This window comes from Ammospiza caudacuta, chromosome 16 (assembly GCF_027887145.1).
Source record: "Ammospiza caudacuta isolate bAmmCau1 chromosome 16, bAmmCau1.pri, whole genome shotgun sequence".
Taxonomy (NCBI): Eukaryota; Metazoa; Chordata; class Aves; order Passeriformes; family Passerellidae; genus Ammospiza; species Ammospiza caudacuta.
This window is the reverse complement of record NC_080608.1, coordinates 11757781-11771098: the sequence shown is the minus strand read 5'-3', so window position 1 is coordinate 11771098 and position 13318 is coordinate 11757781. Positions and strand designations below refer to the sequence as shown.

The following is a 13318-nucleotide window of genomic DNA, read 5'->3' as shown; positions in this document are numbered from 1 at the left end:
ACACTAGCTGAAAAATTTGTTCAGCCTAATTAGCAGCAAATCACTTCTGTGTCCAACCTTGCTTGTGGAGATGGGAGCCATTCCCCCCCTCTTTATCCTCTGCTGCCCTTAGTGGGTTTTCAGAGCCCTCCCTGGCTCAGAGATGAAGGTTTTTGTGAGGACACAGATCTGCAGCCACATGTCATTGCAGGCCAACAAGTGCAAAATTACTGGAAATTCATGGGAAACTGTACACCCATCTCAGGCTTTGTCTAGGATTGTTCAGGCTGTCATCAGAACCAGTCACGATCGATCAGCTTTTAAATTTAATGAAATTTTAATTAAAGAATGGAAAGCCTACGAAGACATCATATGACAAGAGAGCTGGAAGCAAATACAATTTCACTTCCAACCATTAACCAGAAAAGCAGCAAATGGTTGACTGCACATCACCATTGCAGTCTAAGGAAAGTACAGCTCTTGGCTTCGGCGGGCAGGTCATTAGTGACTGAATAATCAGTGACATTTCCCTTCTAAATCTGACACAAATGAAGTGCAGTGCTCTGGAAAAAGCCATTAAGTGCAAAGCCTCGCCTTTACTCTGCTCCAGGTATTGCAGAACAAGATCTAATGGCAGCCTTTAGCTGTGATTTGGCTTTGATAGCATCCACAGGATAGGAACCCCCAGGATGCCAAGAGCCAAATGCTTCCACTCTTGCATGAGCCATCATGTTGTGCAAAAACAGAAAGTGAGACTTGTTCTTTGCTGGTGTTCCCAGATGCAGCCAGTAAAAGATACAATAGGAAAACCTATAATGTGGAATATTGGGAAGCTGAATGTAGCTGTATTCTTATGTCTGAGAGGCAGCAGCAGGTAAAGGTCTCACTCATCATGGGAGGAGTTTTTAGAGCCTGACATCCTCCTGAGAATTCCTGTGGCAGCTCTCAAAGCTGGGTGTTAACTTGTTTTTCTGCATATTTGAAAATGTTTTTTCGAGGGGAGTGGAAAGTGAGCAGCACTGCACAGGAAAAAGGAAGGACTGGTCTTGTTTATGTCTCTGCCTTGAATTTCTCTGAATAACGTGTTGTCAGATGGACCAGTCATCAAATGGGTGTAACTTCCTCTGCTCCCTCCCCGTGTGCCATGGCTTTGAAAATAATGTCAAAAGGTTAATAGGAGCCAGACTGCCTTGGGGGAGTCCCTTGTGCTGAAGGAGTGAGTGTTTAAGAAGGTTTTTCTTGGTGGAAAGACTGAATAGGGGAAACTTTTTCTAGGCAAAAGCATTACCAGTACCTGGACTGGGAAGCACTGTTGTCTTGGAAACTCTGCACTGAAGCTGGATATGTCTGATTTTCAAAATTCCTTTTACTTTTTCTTCATGGAACCCGAAATAGAAGATTTTTTTATGTAGTCAATGTATCTTTTTCAATTGCTTTGATGTATATTTAGCCCTGTGTTGTGAAGTTCCAGTGCAGTATTTTTGATCATTAACTCTCCTAGTCGTGTTTGGGTTAAGAGTCTACTATTCAGTGGATAAATCTGCTTTGGGTATAGTCTTGTGAGTTATAATCTTACTGAAAACAAATGAATAACCACAGATAAAAGTGTATTTTTAATGAGTAGTTTCATTAATAATGGGAAAAAATGTCCCGGGAAGGTTCATTAGTGGCTCACTGATTCCACTCCCAGCTGTTGTATAGTTAGTTCTGACTGAAAGCTCTTGATAGTTTTATTGCTCTGTTTACAGAGCATGGGATAAGATGTTGTTTCAAAACAAAAAGCTCTGTTACCCTAGCAGAAGGGGTTTTTTATACATTTATGATGCGTCCTAAAGGTGTGTGCCCAAACACTTGAATTCATATAAGCATCCAGGCAGTTGTTGCTATGTGATTTTCTTTATCCTGATGTGTTTTGGAGAGGTTAGAGTCCCGAAATCTCTTTTGGCTGTTAAAATTTGGGGTTCTCTTCCAAATCCGGAGGAGGTGCTGTCTGCACCCTTGTCTCACTGCAGGGCAGCATAACCCCTTACCAACATCTCTCTTTCCATCACTAGGGCTGGTTGTATTTGTGTGTCCAAAGAAGGGAAAACAAGCTGGGGAAGGTTCAACCTGTAGAAAAAGATAGATTGGATATTAGGAAAAAATCCTTCAGGTGAAACCAGCCAATCATTCACACAAGGTGCCCAGGAAAGAGGTGGAATCACCATCCCTGAAGAGATGTAAAAGATGTGTAGATGTGGCACTTGGGAACGTGGTTTAGTGGTGGTCGTGGCATTGCTGGGTTAATGGTTGGACTCAATGATCTTAGAGGTTTTTTCCAGCCCAAACTGTTCTATGATTCTATTTCTACATGACCCAGAAACCCAAACTGAAAGAGGAAAAATGGAAGTAGCTTTATTATTGAAGTTCTGAACTTAAACTCCCCTCCCCGTGACCCTGTTGCCAATGGGTGCGTGCTGGATCACAGCTCCCTAAATCCATAATTTAAGGACTGAGGAGGCAAGGGAGGTATGAGTGAAATCCTTCTGAGCACAGAGGACTGAGCTTCTCCCTCTTCTCCATCCTCAGGTGACGTTGTGGACATCTACCAGCGAGAGTTCCTGGCGCTCAGGGACCGGCTGCACACGGCCGAGCAGGAGAGCCTGAAGCGCTCCAAGGAGCTCAACCTGGTCCTGGAGGAGATCAAGAGAGCCCTGTCGGAGAAGCAGGCCCTGAGGGACATAAACCGGACCTGGAGCAGCTTATCTGGTGAATAAACAGGCCTTGAGCATCTGGGGCTGTGTTGGAGCTGTTTCTGATGAGGAGGTAGAGAGGTGTGTGTGTGCGCAGGGCTGCGGGCAGGACCTGCTCTTCTCTCCCCCAGCACGAGCAAATTGTGGAGTTCAAAGAGACTTGAGAGCTCTTAAACTCCTGTTTAATTAGAGGTGCATAAGCATCATTAAACACGGATTTGCCTCTGCCGAGGATATTTGCCAATTTGCTTGCTTACAAGCTTTTTTTTCTCCCTTGCAAGTCATACACTCTGTTTCCTATGGCTGTATTCAACCCATATGGAAAATGGGTATCCAAAGAGAGGGGGGAGGAAGGAGTTAGGCTGGCTGAGCACCCCTCACCAATTTATTTGTTCTTTGTTTTTTTTTTTAAGTTGCTCGGTTGAAGAAAATTGGATCTCAACAGAAAGATCTGATTTGACCTTCATTTTATCTTCATTCTCCCCTCTCCTTCCCAAATATTTTGGGACTTCTTTAAGGCCCTCCTGGCTTCTGCTGAACTTTAATTGGGTTTGTGGTAGCATGTTAAAGGTTGGCCTGATTTTTTATAACCCAGCAGTAGTCTCGGGTGGCCAGGCTGCTGTAAAAAGGCTTTTTGCCTTGCAGTCTCTTCCTACCTACCATGCCTTGCAATTGATTCCCTTTTCCTTTTTAAGACGAAACCAAGTTAAAACTGTGGAATATCACCAACAAGAATGTGCTGCACCTTCCCACCATCTTCCATCATTTGCCACATTTGCTGTCAAAGGAGAACAGTCTGCAGCCAGCCGTGCATGTGGGACAGGGGCGCACTGGAGGTAAATGGGAATTAGTGCTGCTTCTGGTGCTCTTCCTCACCTTGGTGCCTGTCCCTCCCCTTTCCTCCGGGCCTGCCTGTGGCACAGAAACCAGCAGGACTGGAGGAAGGGCTGCATGCATCATGCAAGCTTCCTTGGTTATGGTGACATGTGGGGTGGGTGAGCCATGTCACGCCTGCAAGTCTACAGGGTAGTGCTGTCTGTGCTCTTGACTGGCCCTAAAATGTTCTTGATGCTTCTGCCAGGTGTTGTTTGCTGCTTTCCATATCCAGAGTGCTCTAGACTTTGCCTGGAAGGGCTTCAGATGAAAGCATAGTTTGTAGGGTGCTTCATGGAGACTGTAATCAAACTAAGGAGACAAATCCCATTGGTAGCAGGGCTTTGGTTACTTCATGATTCCCCCTGCTCCCAAATCCCAACCCAACGCCAAACGCCTGACTTGCACCTGCTAAACTGGAGTGCTTTTGGCCATGGGAGGGGTTTGGAGAGCAAGAGGTGGTCTTCAAGTTGCTGTTCACAAGTTGAAAAGGCCCCTGGGAGGGGGAGGGATTTGTGGTGTTTCCTTAGAGATCATTCTTTCAGGGACAAAAAGCAGAGCTTATCTGAGTGCCCATGGCTGCCCTGCCAGCCCAGCACAATGAGTGCTGCTGGCACTGGGCTGAGGACAGGAGTGTGGGAGCCCTGCATAGCCCAGGAACCCACCAACCTGCTGCTCACTGCTGGTTTTTAATGGCAGAGCCTGGCACTGGCCAGGTGACTGTCATGGGAGCAGAGCAAAGTCCACCACAGCCCCTTCTCTAAAATCTCTCCGTGGCCCTGGACAGTGTCCGTCGTGATGGGAATCCCCAGCGTGAAGCGGGAGGTGCATTCCTACCTCACCGACACCCTCAACTCCCTCATCTCAGAGCTCACTCAGCAGGAGAAGGAGGATTCTGTCATCGTTGTCCTCATTGCTGAGGTAAGACACAGCTTTGCCAGTTTGCCCCCTTTCCCTGCCCCCATCCCACTGTCTGTCAGGCTTTGTGCCAAACAGGGTGCTGCCCACCCGGACACCAGCTCTGCCACTTGCTGGGTAGATAAGCCTGGCCTTGGGCTGCCATCCAGTGGGATTGGCAGGTGTGTCTTGCCCAAAATGAGATGCTGGTTGGGCCAGAGAGGATCAGGATGTGAACAGGCAAACATGTCCTGTTAGCAGCTACAGGTGTGGCACAGCTCACCTAAACCATGATGCCTCCTGCAGGGCAATTGAATGGATATCCACAAAATGAGCTGGAGCAGCCCCATGAGCAGGAGAGCTCTCAGACCTGCTCCTGCAGCAGCTCTGTTTCTTCACATACCTGTAACACATTAACACAGCACTAAACCCCTCTTGAAACCCAAGAGCTGGTAATTTGGGGTTGAGACTGATATGCCTCTTGGTATTGGTGCCTGGAGCCCGGAGTCAGTTGCTGAATCCAAGGGCTAAAAAGCCTTGATACATTAATCCACAAGAGCTGCTTTTATCTATGGGTTTAGGTGGTTATTTTTCTCCATGGCTTTCCTCTCAGGATTATTTTCTTGAGCCTGAAGTGCATTTGTCTTAATTTCCAGAAATCCGGTGAGAAAGATAAACCTCAGTAGCCTGTTACTGGGAGCGGAACAAAGATGAATGTCTGGGTTTGCTGCCTGTTTGCCCATAATTTGACATTTTGAGTAGCATTTGGCCTTCAGGGCTCTGGCTGGTATTTTGTACAGAGAGAAGGTGTGCACAGATGGGTGCAGCCCAAGGGCCCAGGACAGAGTTTGGTCCTGGCTGTCATTTGTCTCCCTTGGAGCCAGGACAAGTTTGGTGGCTGTTTTTGCAGTGGGTAAGTTGAAGCCTGAGAGGTTTTGAGACCCAGACCAGCTCCTGTTTTGTACTACAGTAATACTACTTTAGTTGGCTTAAAAACAAGGTGCCTGCTGTGATGGCAGCTCCTGATTTTCGGATTCAGTTGTTGCAGATTCCTTTGGCCAAGTTTGGTCTTGGAGCTGCACAACATCCTTCTGTGGAAGTGTCTGCCACTGCTGTGCCTGCTCTGCCTCTTCCCAAAGTGTTTCTCCATGTACCTGCACTTGAAAGAGCTCCTTGGGATGAAGAGTGAATAGAGGAGAGGGTGGAACCTGAAGCAAATGCTGAGTAATTTGGAGACTCAGCACGAGTGCAGCAACTGAGTGTCCTTTCTGAGATAGGGACTTCTCATTCCCAAGTGTCACTGCTGGCCACTGCAGGTGTCACCCACAGTGGCTGGGCTGCCTGGGGAAGCAGGGGCTTCCTTGGCTGCCTGAGGGGAGCCCTGGGGTGAGATGGCTGGCTTGGCTGTCACCAACCCACTGCTTCAGACACTTGGAGTGGAGATGCATGTTCCTGCCAAGGCCAGGAGCATCTTTCCTGCTTTTGTTTTTTCTATTGCTGTTTTCTTGGCATGCTGAAGTAAGAAATCAGTCCAGCACTAGGACTCCAAGCCCTGTTTAGGAAAGGGACCTTTTCCTCTCGAGAAAACCCTCCCTTGTCTGTGTGCCAGCACAGAAGTGCTGTGCTCAGCCTGTGACACACATCCCGGTGTCTCATTCTCACCTCGCCCGGCAGCAGCTGCTCCCGACTTCGGTAGTGCTGCCCTGGCAGATCCCCCCAGGACGTGCAGCCTCATGGTCCCTATTGCTGCTCAAACCAGTGCCACCACCAGCAAAAGGAACAGATTCTGCTCCTGGGTCCCTGCCCTTTGTTCAGGGGTTTTGTTTCCCTGTCATTGTGCAGATGGTTTCTGTCCAGTGCCTATCCCTGTACCTCACCCGCAGACAGCAGCGAGCAGCTCTGGCCACTTTTGTCTCCCAAATGTTGAGGGTTGCCACACTGATTGTGGGAACAAACTGGGGCTTTAGGGAGAAAAGCGTCAAAATTAACCTGAAATGAAAAAGTTATAAATAGACCCCTCTTTTTAACCAAAGGGTACAGAGGATTCTCTGCCAAGAATATTCTCTTGGATGCAAGCCAGCGTGTGTAGGGAAAAAATAAATAACCCAGAGGTTAAAACTTGTGCAAACACTTGGTGCTGGCAGGGACAGAAGTGCCAGGAGAGCACATGGGAAAGATGTGCAGGGTCTTGTGTCCTTTGGGATGGATTTTGGTGTGTGATGCCTTTGGTTAACACTGACCACAGAGGAGGGCTCCTGGGAGCCTGCCAGCATGAGAGCAGTAAAGCTGGATAAAAGGAGACATGAAGGTGAATAAAGATGATGCAGATGTGCTGACAGTACCCTGGGGTGTGTTGAAGAAGATTTCTGAGCCATGGGGGACACAGACTGAGGCTGAGGGGTCTAACACTGCTTTTCTTTTGTTTTCAGACGGATCCACAGTACACAGCCGGAGTGGCAGAAAATATCAAAAACTTGTAAGCACTTCCATGTAGCTTCAGTGTACAGCCTGTGCCTGCAGCAAGGCCAGGGAACGGCTTCCTTAAGGAGAAACACACTTTTCTGCTTCCCTTTTGTATTTTTTTGTTGTTGCTTGGGGTTGTTTCCTCTTTTTAGACTTTGTGCTGTCTTTGCTAATGCTGCTTCCACTTTCTGCTTGTTCTGAAATGCATCCCGTATGTAGCTTCCAGGAGGCTGCTTTGTGCTCGAAGTATTTAACACACATGGTCATTTCGCTCTGTTTTGCTCCTTCTGCCCTGGGGCATTGTGAGGAGATGGATTGTTTAGATTTACAGCTATCCTGGCAGTTTTTCAGAGTCTGCTGCAGCCCTGTACTTGCTCTGTGCAGTCTGGGCAGTGTAGTAAGCACACACGAATGCTCCTGCCTTATTTTGCTTTAAAATCCGTGATCCATCTTTCTTCCCACTCCAGCCTGTTTGTTTTCCCCTTGTTCCAGGCTCTAGTTACATTTGTCTCTGGTGCTGGCTGCTTTTTATGTCCTGCAGCCTCAGTGGCTTTTGCAGCTTGGGCTGTGGCTGTTTGAGCAGAAGCTGGTGATGGATTATTAACAATTATTAACAATTATTAACCGTGAGCCGCTCCAGGCGCTCACGGCACCAGAGCTGGGAGGCAAAGGGAGAGAAGAGGTGGTGGGGAAGGGGCGGTGGCTCCGGTCCGGCTCCTGCGGCTGCTCCTTGCCAAGGGATCGCAGCGGCCGCACGGAGAAGAGAAAGGGCAGCGAGCGCATCCCGGCAGCGCCCCTTGTCCCCGAGCCAATGGTGGCAGCTCGGGGGCTGGGACCTGCCCTGTGCTCCCGGGCACTGGCACAGGAGCTGGAACAGAGCCCTCCATCTTGCGGTGCGGGAGCTGGCAGGGCTCCCCTCCTGAGCCCGCGGGCAGCAGGACGCGCTCGCCGCGGGATAATGGACTGATTGTCCGATGGCTCCTGATGAAATTACCGGGCGCTGCTGCGGAGAGTGCCTCTGCCTACAAGTCCTGAAACTTTAATTGGCTTAATGACTTGATTTCTCATCATCCCCCTCTCCAGTGCCTCCTGCCCCTCCCTGAGCCACTGAAATTATTTTTCTTCCTAATAGAATTGAGGTGGTGTGGGGCCAGGGCAGGCTGGGCTTCTCTCGCAGGAGGGAGGAAGCTGCTGCTGCTTTGCTGCAATGTTTTGTCAGCTCAGTGAGAAGCTGCTCTTTCACTGCTGCCTGGAGAAGGGACGATTTGAAAATGTTAGCTGAAAGACCTGCCAGTCCCAAGGAAGGAATAAGGAAGGGAAAAAGGAGTGAGAAGTTTTTGGCAGTGTCGCTGCTTTGTCTCCCTTTGCCCCATCTCCCGTCCTCCAGGCTCTGCACAAAGGAAATCAGCCTTGCACCAAATGTTCTCGAAAAGGCAGGGTAAAAATAACTGGTTTTCCTGCTTATCTCTCACAGTTAGAGCAGTTCTGGGGTATTGCTTGCAAGGCTGATGTAGGTGCCTGCTTCCCAGATGGGTGACATTATTTTCTGTTGGAGTTCAACTCTTTAAAGGTTTCTTAGCCACATTATAAGAAAAGTAGATGCTGATTTTATCAGCATAAGAGAGCTAGGTAGACTTCCTGCTGGCTCTCTGAACTACAGCACAGCAGTGTTTTAAGGAACTTAGCAGAAATGTATAGCACAACCTCGGCAAAATTAATTTTAATTACTAATGCATTTGGAAAATCTCTAAATGCCTGTAGTGCCAAGTCCTTTCTTTGCTGAACCAGTTCGGAGGTCATTTAATCCTGTAAAGAGTACATGGTGCTCAGGGCTGGTCTTTAAAGCTGACCTGTGTGTGTGTGCAGGAGGGAGGAGGATGCTGGTGGGGAGCATATGCACATGGGGCTATTAGAGACTGTGGGAGGTAGAAGACAACTTAAAAAGTCCATGCCAAGCCCCTGCTGATGTCTTCTGATGAGGCCTGAAAGTGCACTAGACACCAGGGAAGTTATACCTGTGTTTTTTGTTTGGTTCTTTGGCTCAGTGTTTACCCAGTGATTTGGTCTAAGAAATGTTGTGTCAGACATGGGGTATTTGTTTACTGCTGCTTCTCTCCCTCAGATTCCCGAAGGAAATACACTCAGGTCTCCTGGAGGTAATTTCCCCATCTCCACATTTCTATCCTGATTTCTCCCACCTGCGGGAATCCTTTGGAGACCCCAAGGAAAGAGTCAGGTAAGAATGAGTGACCTTACAAACAATCAAGCCCTGAATTAAGGAGCTATAGCAAGTTTCTCTCCGACTCCAGCAGGGAAAGCTCTTCTGTAGGGCCAGACAAGGACTTTAAACTTGAATTATCCAAGATCTGGAAGGACACAATTTGGTGACAGGGGGATGAACTGGCACCAGCTTTGTCAGGCTTGGCAAAAGCCTTGTGGTGTTTCCATCACAAAGTGAGGAGCTCATTTTAACCAAATTATCTTCATTTCAGAAGTCCTTGAGATTTCCAGTGACTCTTAGCTGACCAGGGACCAAAGGGAGAGGCCATTCCAGGGCTGTGCCACCTTCCCATCTCCAGCCCAGCCTGGGCAGGCTCCTGGAGCAGCCACCATCCCAGCAGACACTGATGCTCCCATTGTCTTTGTCTTTGCAGGTGGAGGACAAAGCAGAACCTGGACTACTGCTTTTTAATGATGTATGCCCAGTCCAAAGGCATTTATTATGTGCAGGTGGGTTTGGTGCTGGTGCTGGAGGGAAGATGGATGTACCTGTGAGTTCACTGTACTGGCTTGTACCAGCTGAGAGAGAGCAAAGAGCATATCCAATTCTGTGATGCAGCAGAGTGGGAGAAGGTTTTAACCACATAGGTTCAAAAGCTGGGTTTTTAAAATACTTTTAGACTTGGAAATCTCCCTCTAAGGAAAGGCAGAAGTCCTCGTTTCTATTACCTGTTAGACTGAGTGAAAAGAAAGTGCTTGGAGCACCTTCCAGAATAAACTGTGTCTGTGCCAAAGCTTTCCTCTGGTCTATGGTGTGATTGCTCTGCATAGAGAGAGGTTCCTGGGACCTGGATGGGACATTGGCACTGTGCCCTTTTGTCTTGCAGCTGGAGGATGACATTGTGGCCAAACCAAACTATCTCAGCACGATGAAGAACTTTGCCTTGCAGCAGCCCTCTGAAGAGTGGATGATCCTGGAGTTCTCTCAGCTGGGGTTCATTGGTAACGTCCTCCCACACTCACCCCAGTCCTATCAGGCACAAGGCACAAGAGCCTGCTTGCTCTTGCCAGCACTGCATTCTTGGCCCAAGAAATTGTCCCCACAAGATGGTAAAATACTTGGACTTGATCCCCTCCTATTTTTGCAGTGACCCTTGTGTTTGTACAGGGGAGAAAGATCCTCACAGCTGGTACTGCTGATGCTCACTTTAAGTAAAAATAAACCTGGTGAGTGGCCCAGCCAACAGCCAAACAGCTTAGATAGGGCCAGTAGCTTTTAGGCTGGATGGGATCTGGATTTGCCTAAGAGTGTGCAAAAGGAAGTTTGCATCAGCCCAGAACTATTTTGGGAACAGCAGTACATGGTTGCAGTAGCAGCTTGATCTGTTATTTTGGATACTGGTTTGATTGGCTTAAAACTTGTAGTTCTCAGGGCAGGAAATGGTCTGTCCTGCAGCTGGCTGCATTTTTCATCCTTGTTTCTCTTTACTGAATGGGAGAGTTTTAGACCTTTTGATACTGTTGTGACCTGTGAGACTCTAATGCTTTCTAATTCTGCAACAAATATTAAATCCGGAACTGTATTAGCAATGTCAGCAGTGCTGGTACATAAACAGGAGCCACATGTTGTTTCCTTTACACAGATAGACACAGCTAACCCCCACAGGCCAGTCTCCCATTTTTTACATTCCCAGCTCTGATTCTAGACCATTTCATACCATAGCTCCTCTCTCTCTCTTTGTGCTCTAGGAAAAATGTTCAAGTCTCTGGATCTGAGCTTAATTGTGGAGTTCATCCTGATGTTCTATAAGGACAAACCCATTGACTGGCTGCTGGATCACATCCTCTGGGTGAAAGTCTGCAACCCTGAGAAAGATGCAGTACGTAAACAGCCTCTCTTGAAGGGAAATGTTCTGTTGTGTGTGGGCAAATGTACACTTGGCTGTGCCTCCAGAGGATCTTTTCTGTGAGCTCTGGTGCTAACTGACTTTGCACCGAGCCCTGCCATCCCTGTGGAGCGTGCTGCAGGGTGTCCTTGTGGACTGTGAAAGTGGAGACCTGGGAGTTCAGGCTTTTGTAGCTGCCAGGAAAGGCATCATTTCTGCATCTAAGCACTAATAGGGTATTCCTCCTGCAGCCCTCGAGGACAGGAGTCATTCCCCATCCTTCTGTGTTGTTTTGCATTCTGTGCTTCTCTCCCTGAAGCCATTTCCCACTCGCTGACTGCAACCCCAGAGTGACCCTTTGACTCTGGATCCCTGGGCTGTACCTGCCTGGAGCACACAGGGAGACTGCCCAGAGAGCTCACCCCAGAGCAAACCCTCCTTGCACAGTCTGCCAGAATGAAGGCAGATCACACAAAGCTCTTGTCAGGGTTTCCAGGAGGGTGCAGAGAGGTGAAATGGGCTCTGCTTTTGTGCTGCCATTCCATTTGCAGAGCCAAAAGCCCCTGTGCCCTGTGAAGATTGTGTTTGAACTCCAGCAGCAAGGGGCTAAAGCGAGTGGGAAGGGCAGAGGAGGAGTGTCTGTGGCAGCAGATGTAAGATGAGCTCAGCACCAGATACTCTCCTGTCTTCTCTCTGAACATACTGTATTTACAAATGCTTGCTTGCCCTCCTCCCCAGTAGAGAACAAGCAGCAGAGTTGCTGTGCAGAGCTCAGTCAGTGGCTTAGAACAAACTTCATGGTGACAACCATGTTGTGGTGATAAATGCCAGAGCAAGTGGAAATTAGTATTGTATTTATGTGCTGGGGGGGTGGACCATCCTCAGAGCTCTGCAGAACTGGGGCAAGGGTGTGGTTTAATTTGGCCTGATCCCTGGCACAGGACATGGCATTGGCTCCAGTGCCCCTTGTGCAGCAGGACCAGTCTCAGATGATGTCCCCTGAATCCTCCTGGCAGTTCAGGCCATGTGCTCAGCTGGGACAGAGCACTCCCCAGGACTGACTGACAGCCCCACAGTCTGCACAGCTGTGGGTAAAGCTGGATGGGTGGGATGCTGGGATGGAGCTGGGAATGATGCTGCTCTCTGTGCCCCCACCTTCAAAATCCTCAGCTTGAGCACTGATTAAATGCAGATCCTGCTGCGCTGGATCATCTTCTCCTTAACTCATCTGTGCTCATCTTTTCCTACCTGATGGAACCAAGGTTTTCTCAGGGGAAATCGCAAACCTCTTAAACATGTTGCCTTTTTAAAAATTAACCTACTTTCCATGTGGATTTCTGGCTCCTTTCCCCCACTGTTTGCATGATTAACTCTGCACAGCGCCCTTTCAAACATGACTTTCTCTTGTAAATCCCACTGTGCAAAATCAAATTGGTAGCGGGGAGGATTTGTCTTTTTGATTGAAAGTTTGTTTGACCTGAGCTTTTGGTAAGTGCTTTGCCTGCTCTGGGCATATTCTGCTCTTTCTTTTTTAACTAATTTTAGATTTACCTGGGGTAGACCTGTGTGAAAGGATGACCTTCTTACCACCAACTGAGCTGTTCCTCCTCCTGGCTTGTCCGTGACAAGGCTGCTTTCAGGAAACGTTTCTTTAGGAGTGCAGGAAAAGGGGAGAAGGATAAATCAGGAGATGCTGTAGCTGCCTCCATTCCCCTTCCTCCTCCTCTCCCCATCCAGAGTGAGCTAGCCATGATGGAGTTGCATCCACAGTTGCTGGCAGTGAGTAGGTCTGTCCCATTAGCATGGCTAGTTTTAATTTTCTAATGTAACGTGAGCTGGATTAGGGGATTATCTCTTTTGCAGCTCGCAGGGGTCATGCCTGGAATTTCCCAGCTCCTGGCCCATGGCGGGGCCTGGTGTGGCACCCAGTCTGTTCCAGGCAGCCACTGCCAGGTGGGAGGCTGCAAGAGCAGATGGCATTAGGGATGTGCATTTCTTTTCTTGGAAAAAGCCAAAGTTGGAGAACAAATACCCTCTCCATACAGCTTTTAACCTGTATTTTTGTCCTGCTCCCCCAAACTGAGAGAACTGAGCTATTTTAAAATGTGAATTCTCATCTCCCCACGCTCTCAAGTGATTTTCCTTTTTGTCCTGTATTCCCTCTCCATCGTCTCTCTCCCTCTACTCCATGGTAAATCACTGCCAGGATCACAGTTGCATCTCCAAGTTTATTTATGTGGTGGATAGGCGTGAAACAGCCCAGCAGCT

The 13318-nt window shown here is 48.4% G+C and overlaps 1 protein-coding gene across 2 annotated transcripts in view; it reads left to right on the top strand.

Moving 5' to 3' along the window:
- MGAT4B (alpha-1,3-mannosyl-glycoprotein 4-beta-N-acetylglucosaminyltransferase B) overlaps positions 1 to 13318 on the top strand; it is a 50447-nt gene that overhangs the window by 32439 nt on the left and 4690 nt on the right. For both annotated transcript variants that reach the window (XM_058815192.1, XM_058815193.1), the window contains exons 2-9: positions 2548 to 2727; positions 3407 to 3547; positions 4372 to 4505; positions 6911 to 6957; positions 9067 to 9180; positions 9599 to 9674; positions 10052 to 10166; positions 10914 to 11044. In XM_058815192.1, the coding sequence (XP_058671175.1) occupies positions 2548 to 2727; positions 3407 to 3547; positions 4372 to 4505; positions 6911 to 6957; positions 9067 to 9180; positions 9599 to 9674; positions 10052 to 10166; positions 10914 to 11044 (938 nt within the window). The remainder of the gene's footprint in view (positions 1 to 2547; positions 2728 to 3406; positions 3548 to 4371; positions 4506 to 6910; positions 6958 to 9066; positions 9181 to 9598; positions 9675 to 10051; positions 10167 to 10913; positions 11045 to 13318) is intronic.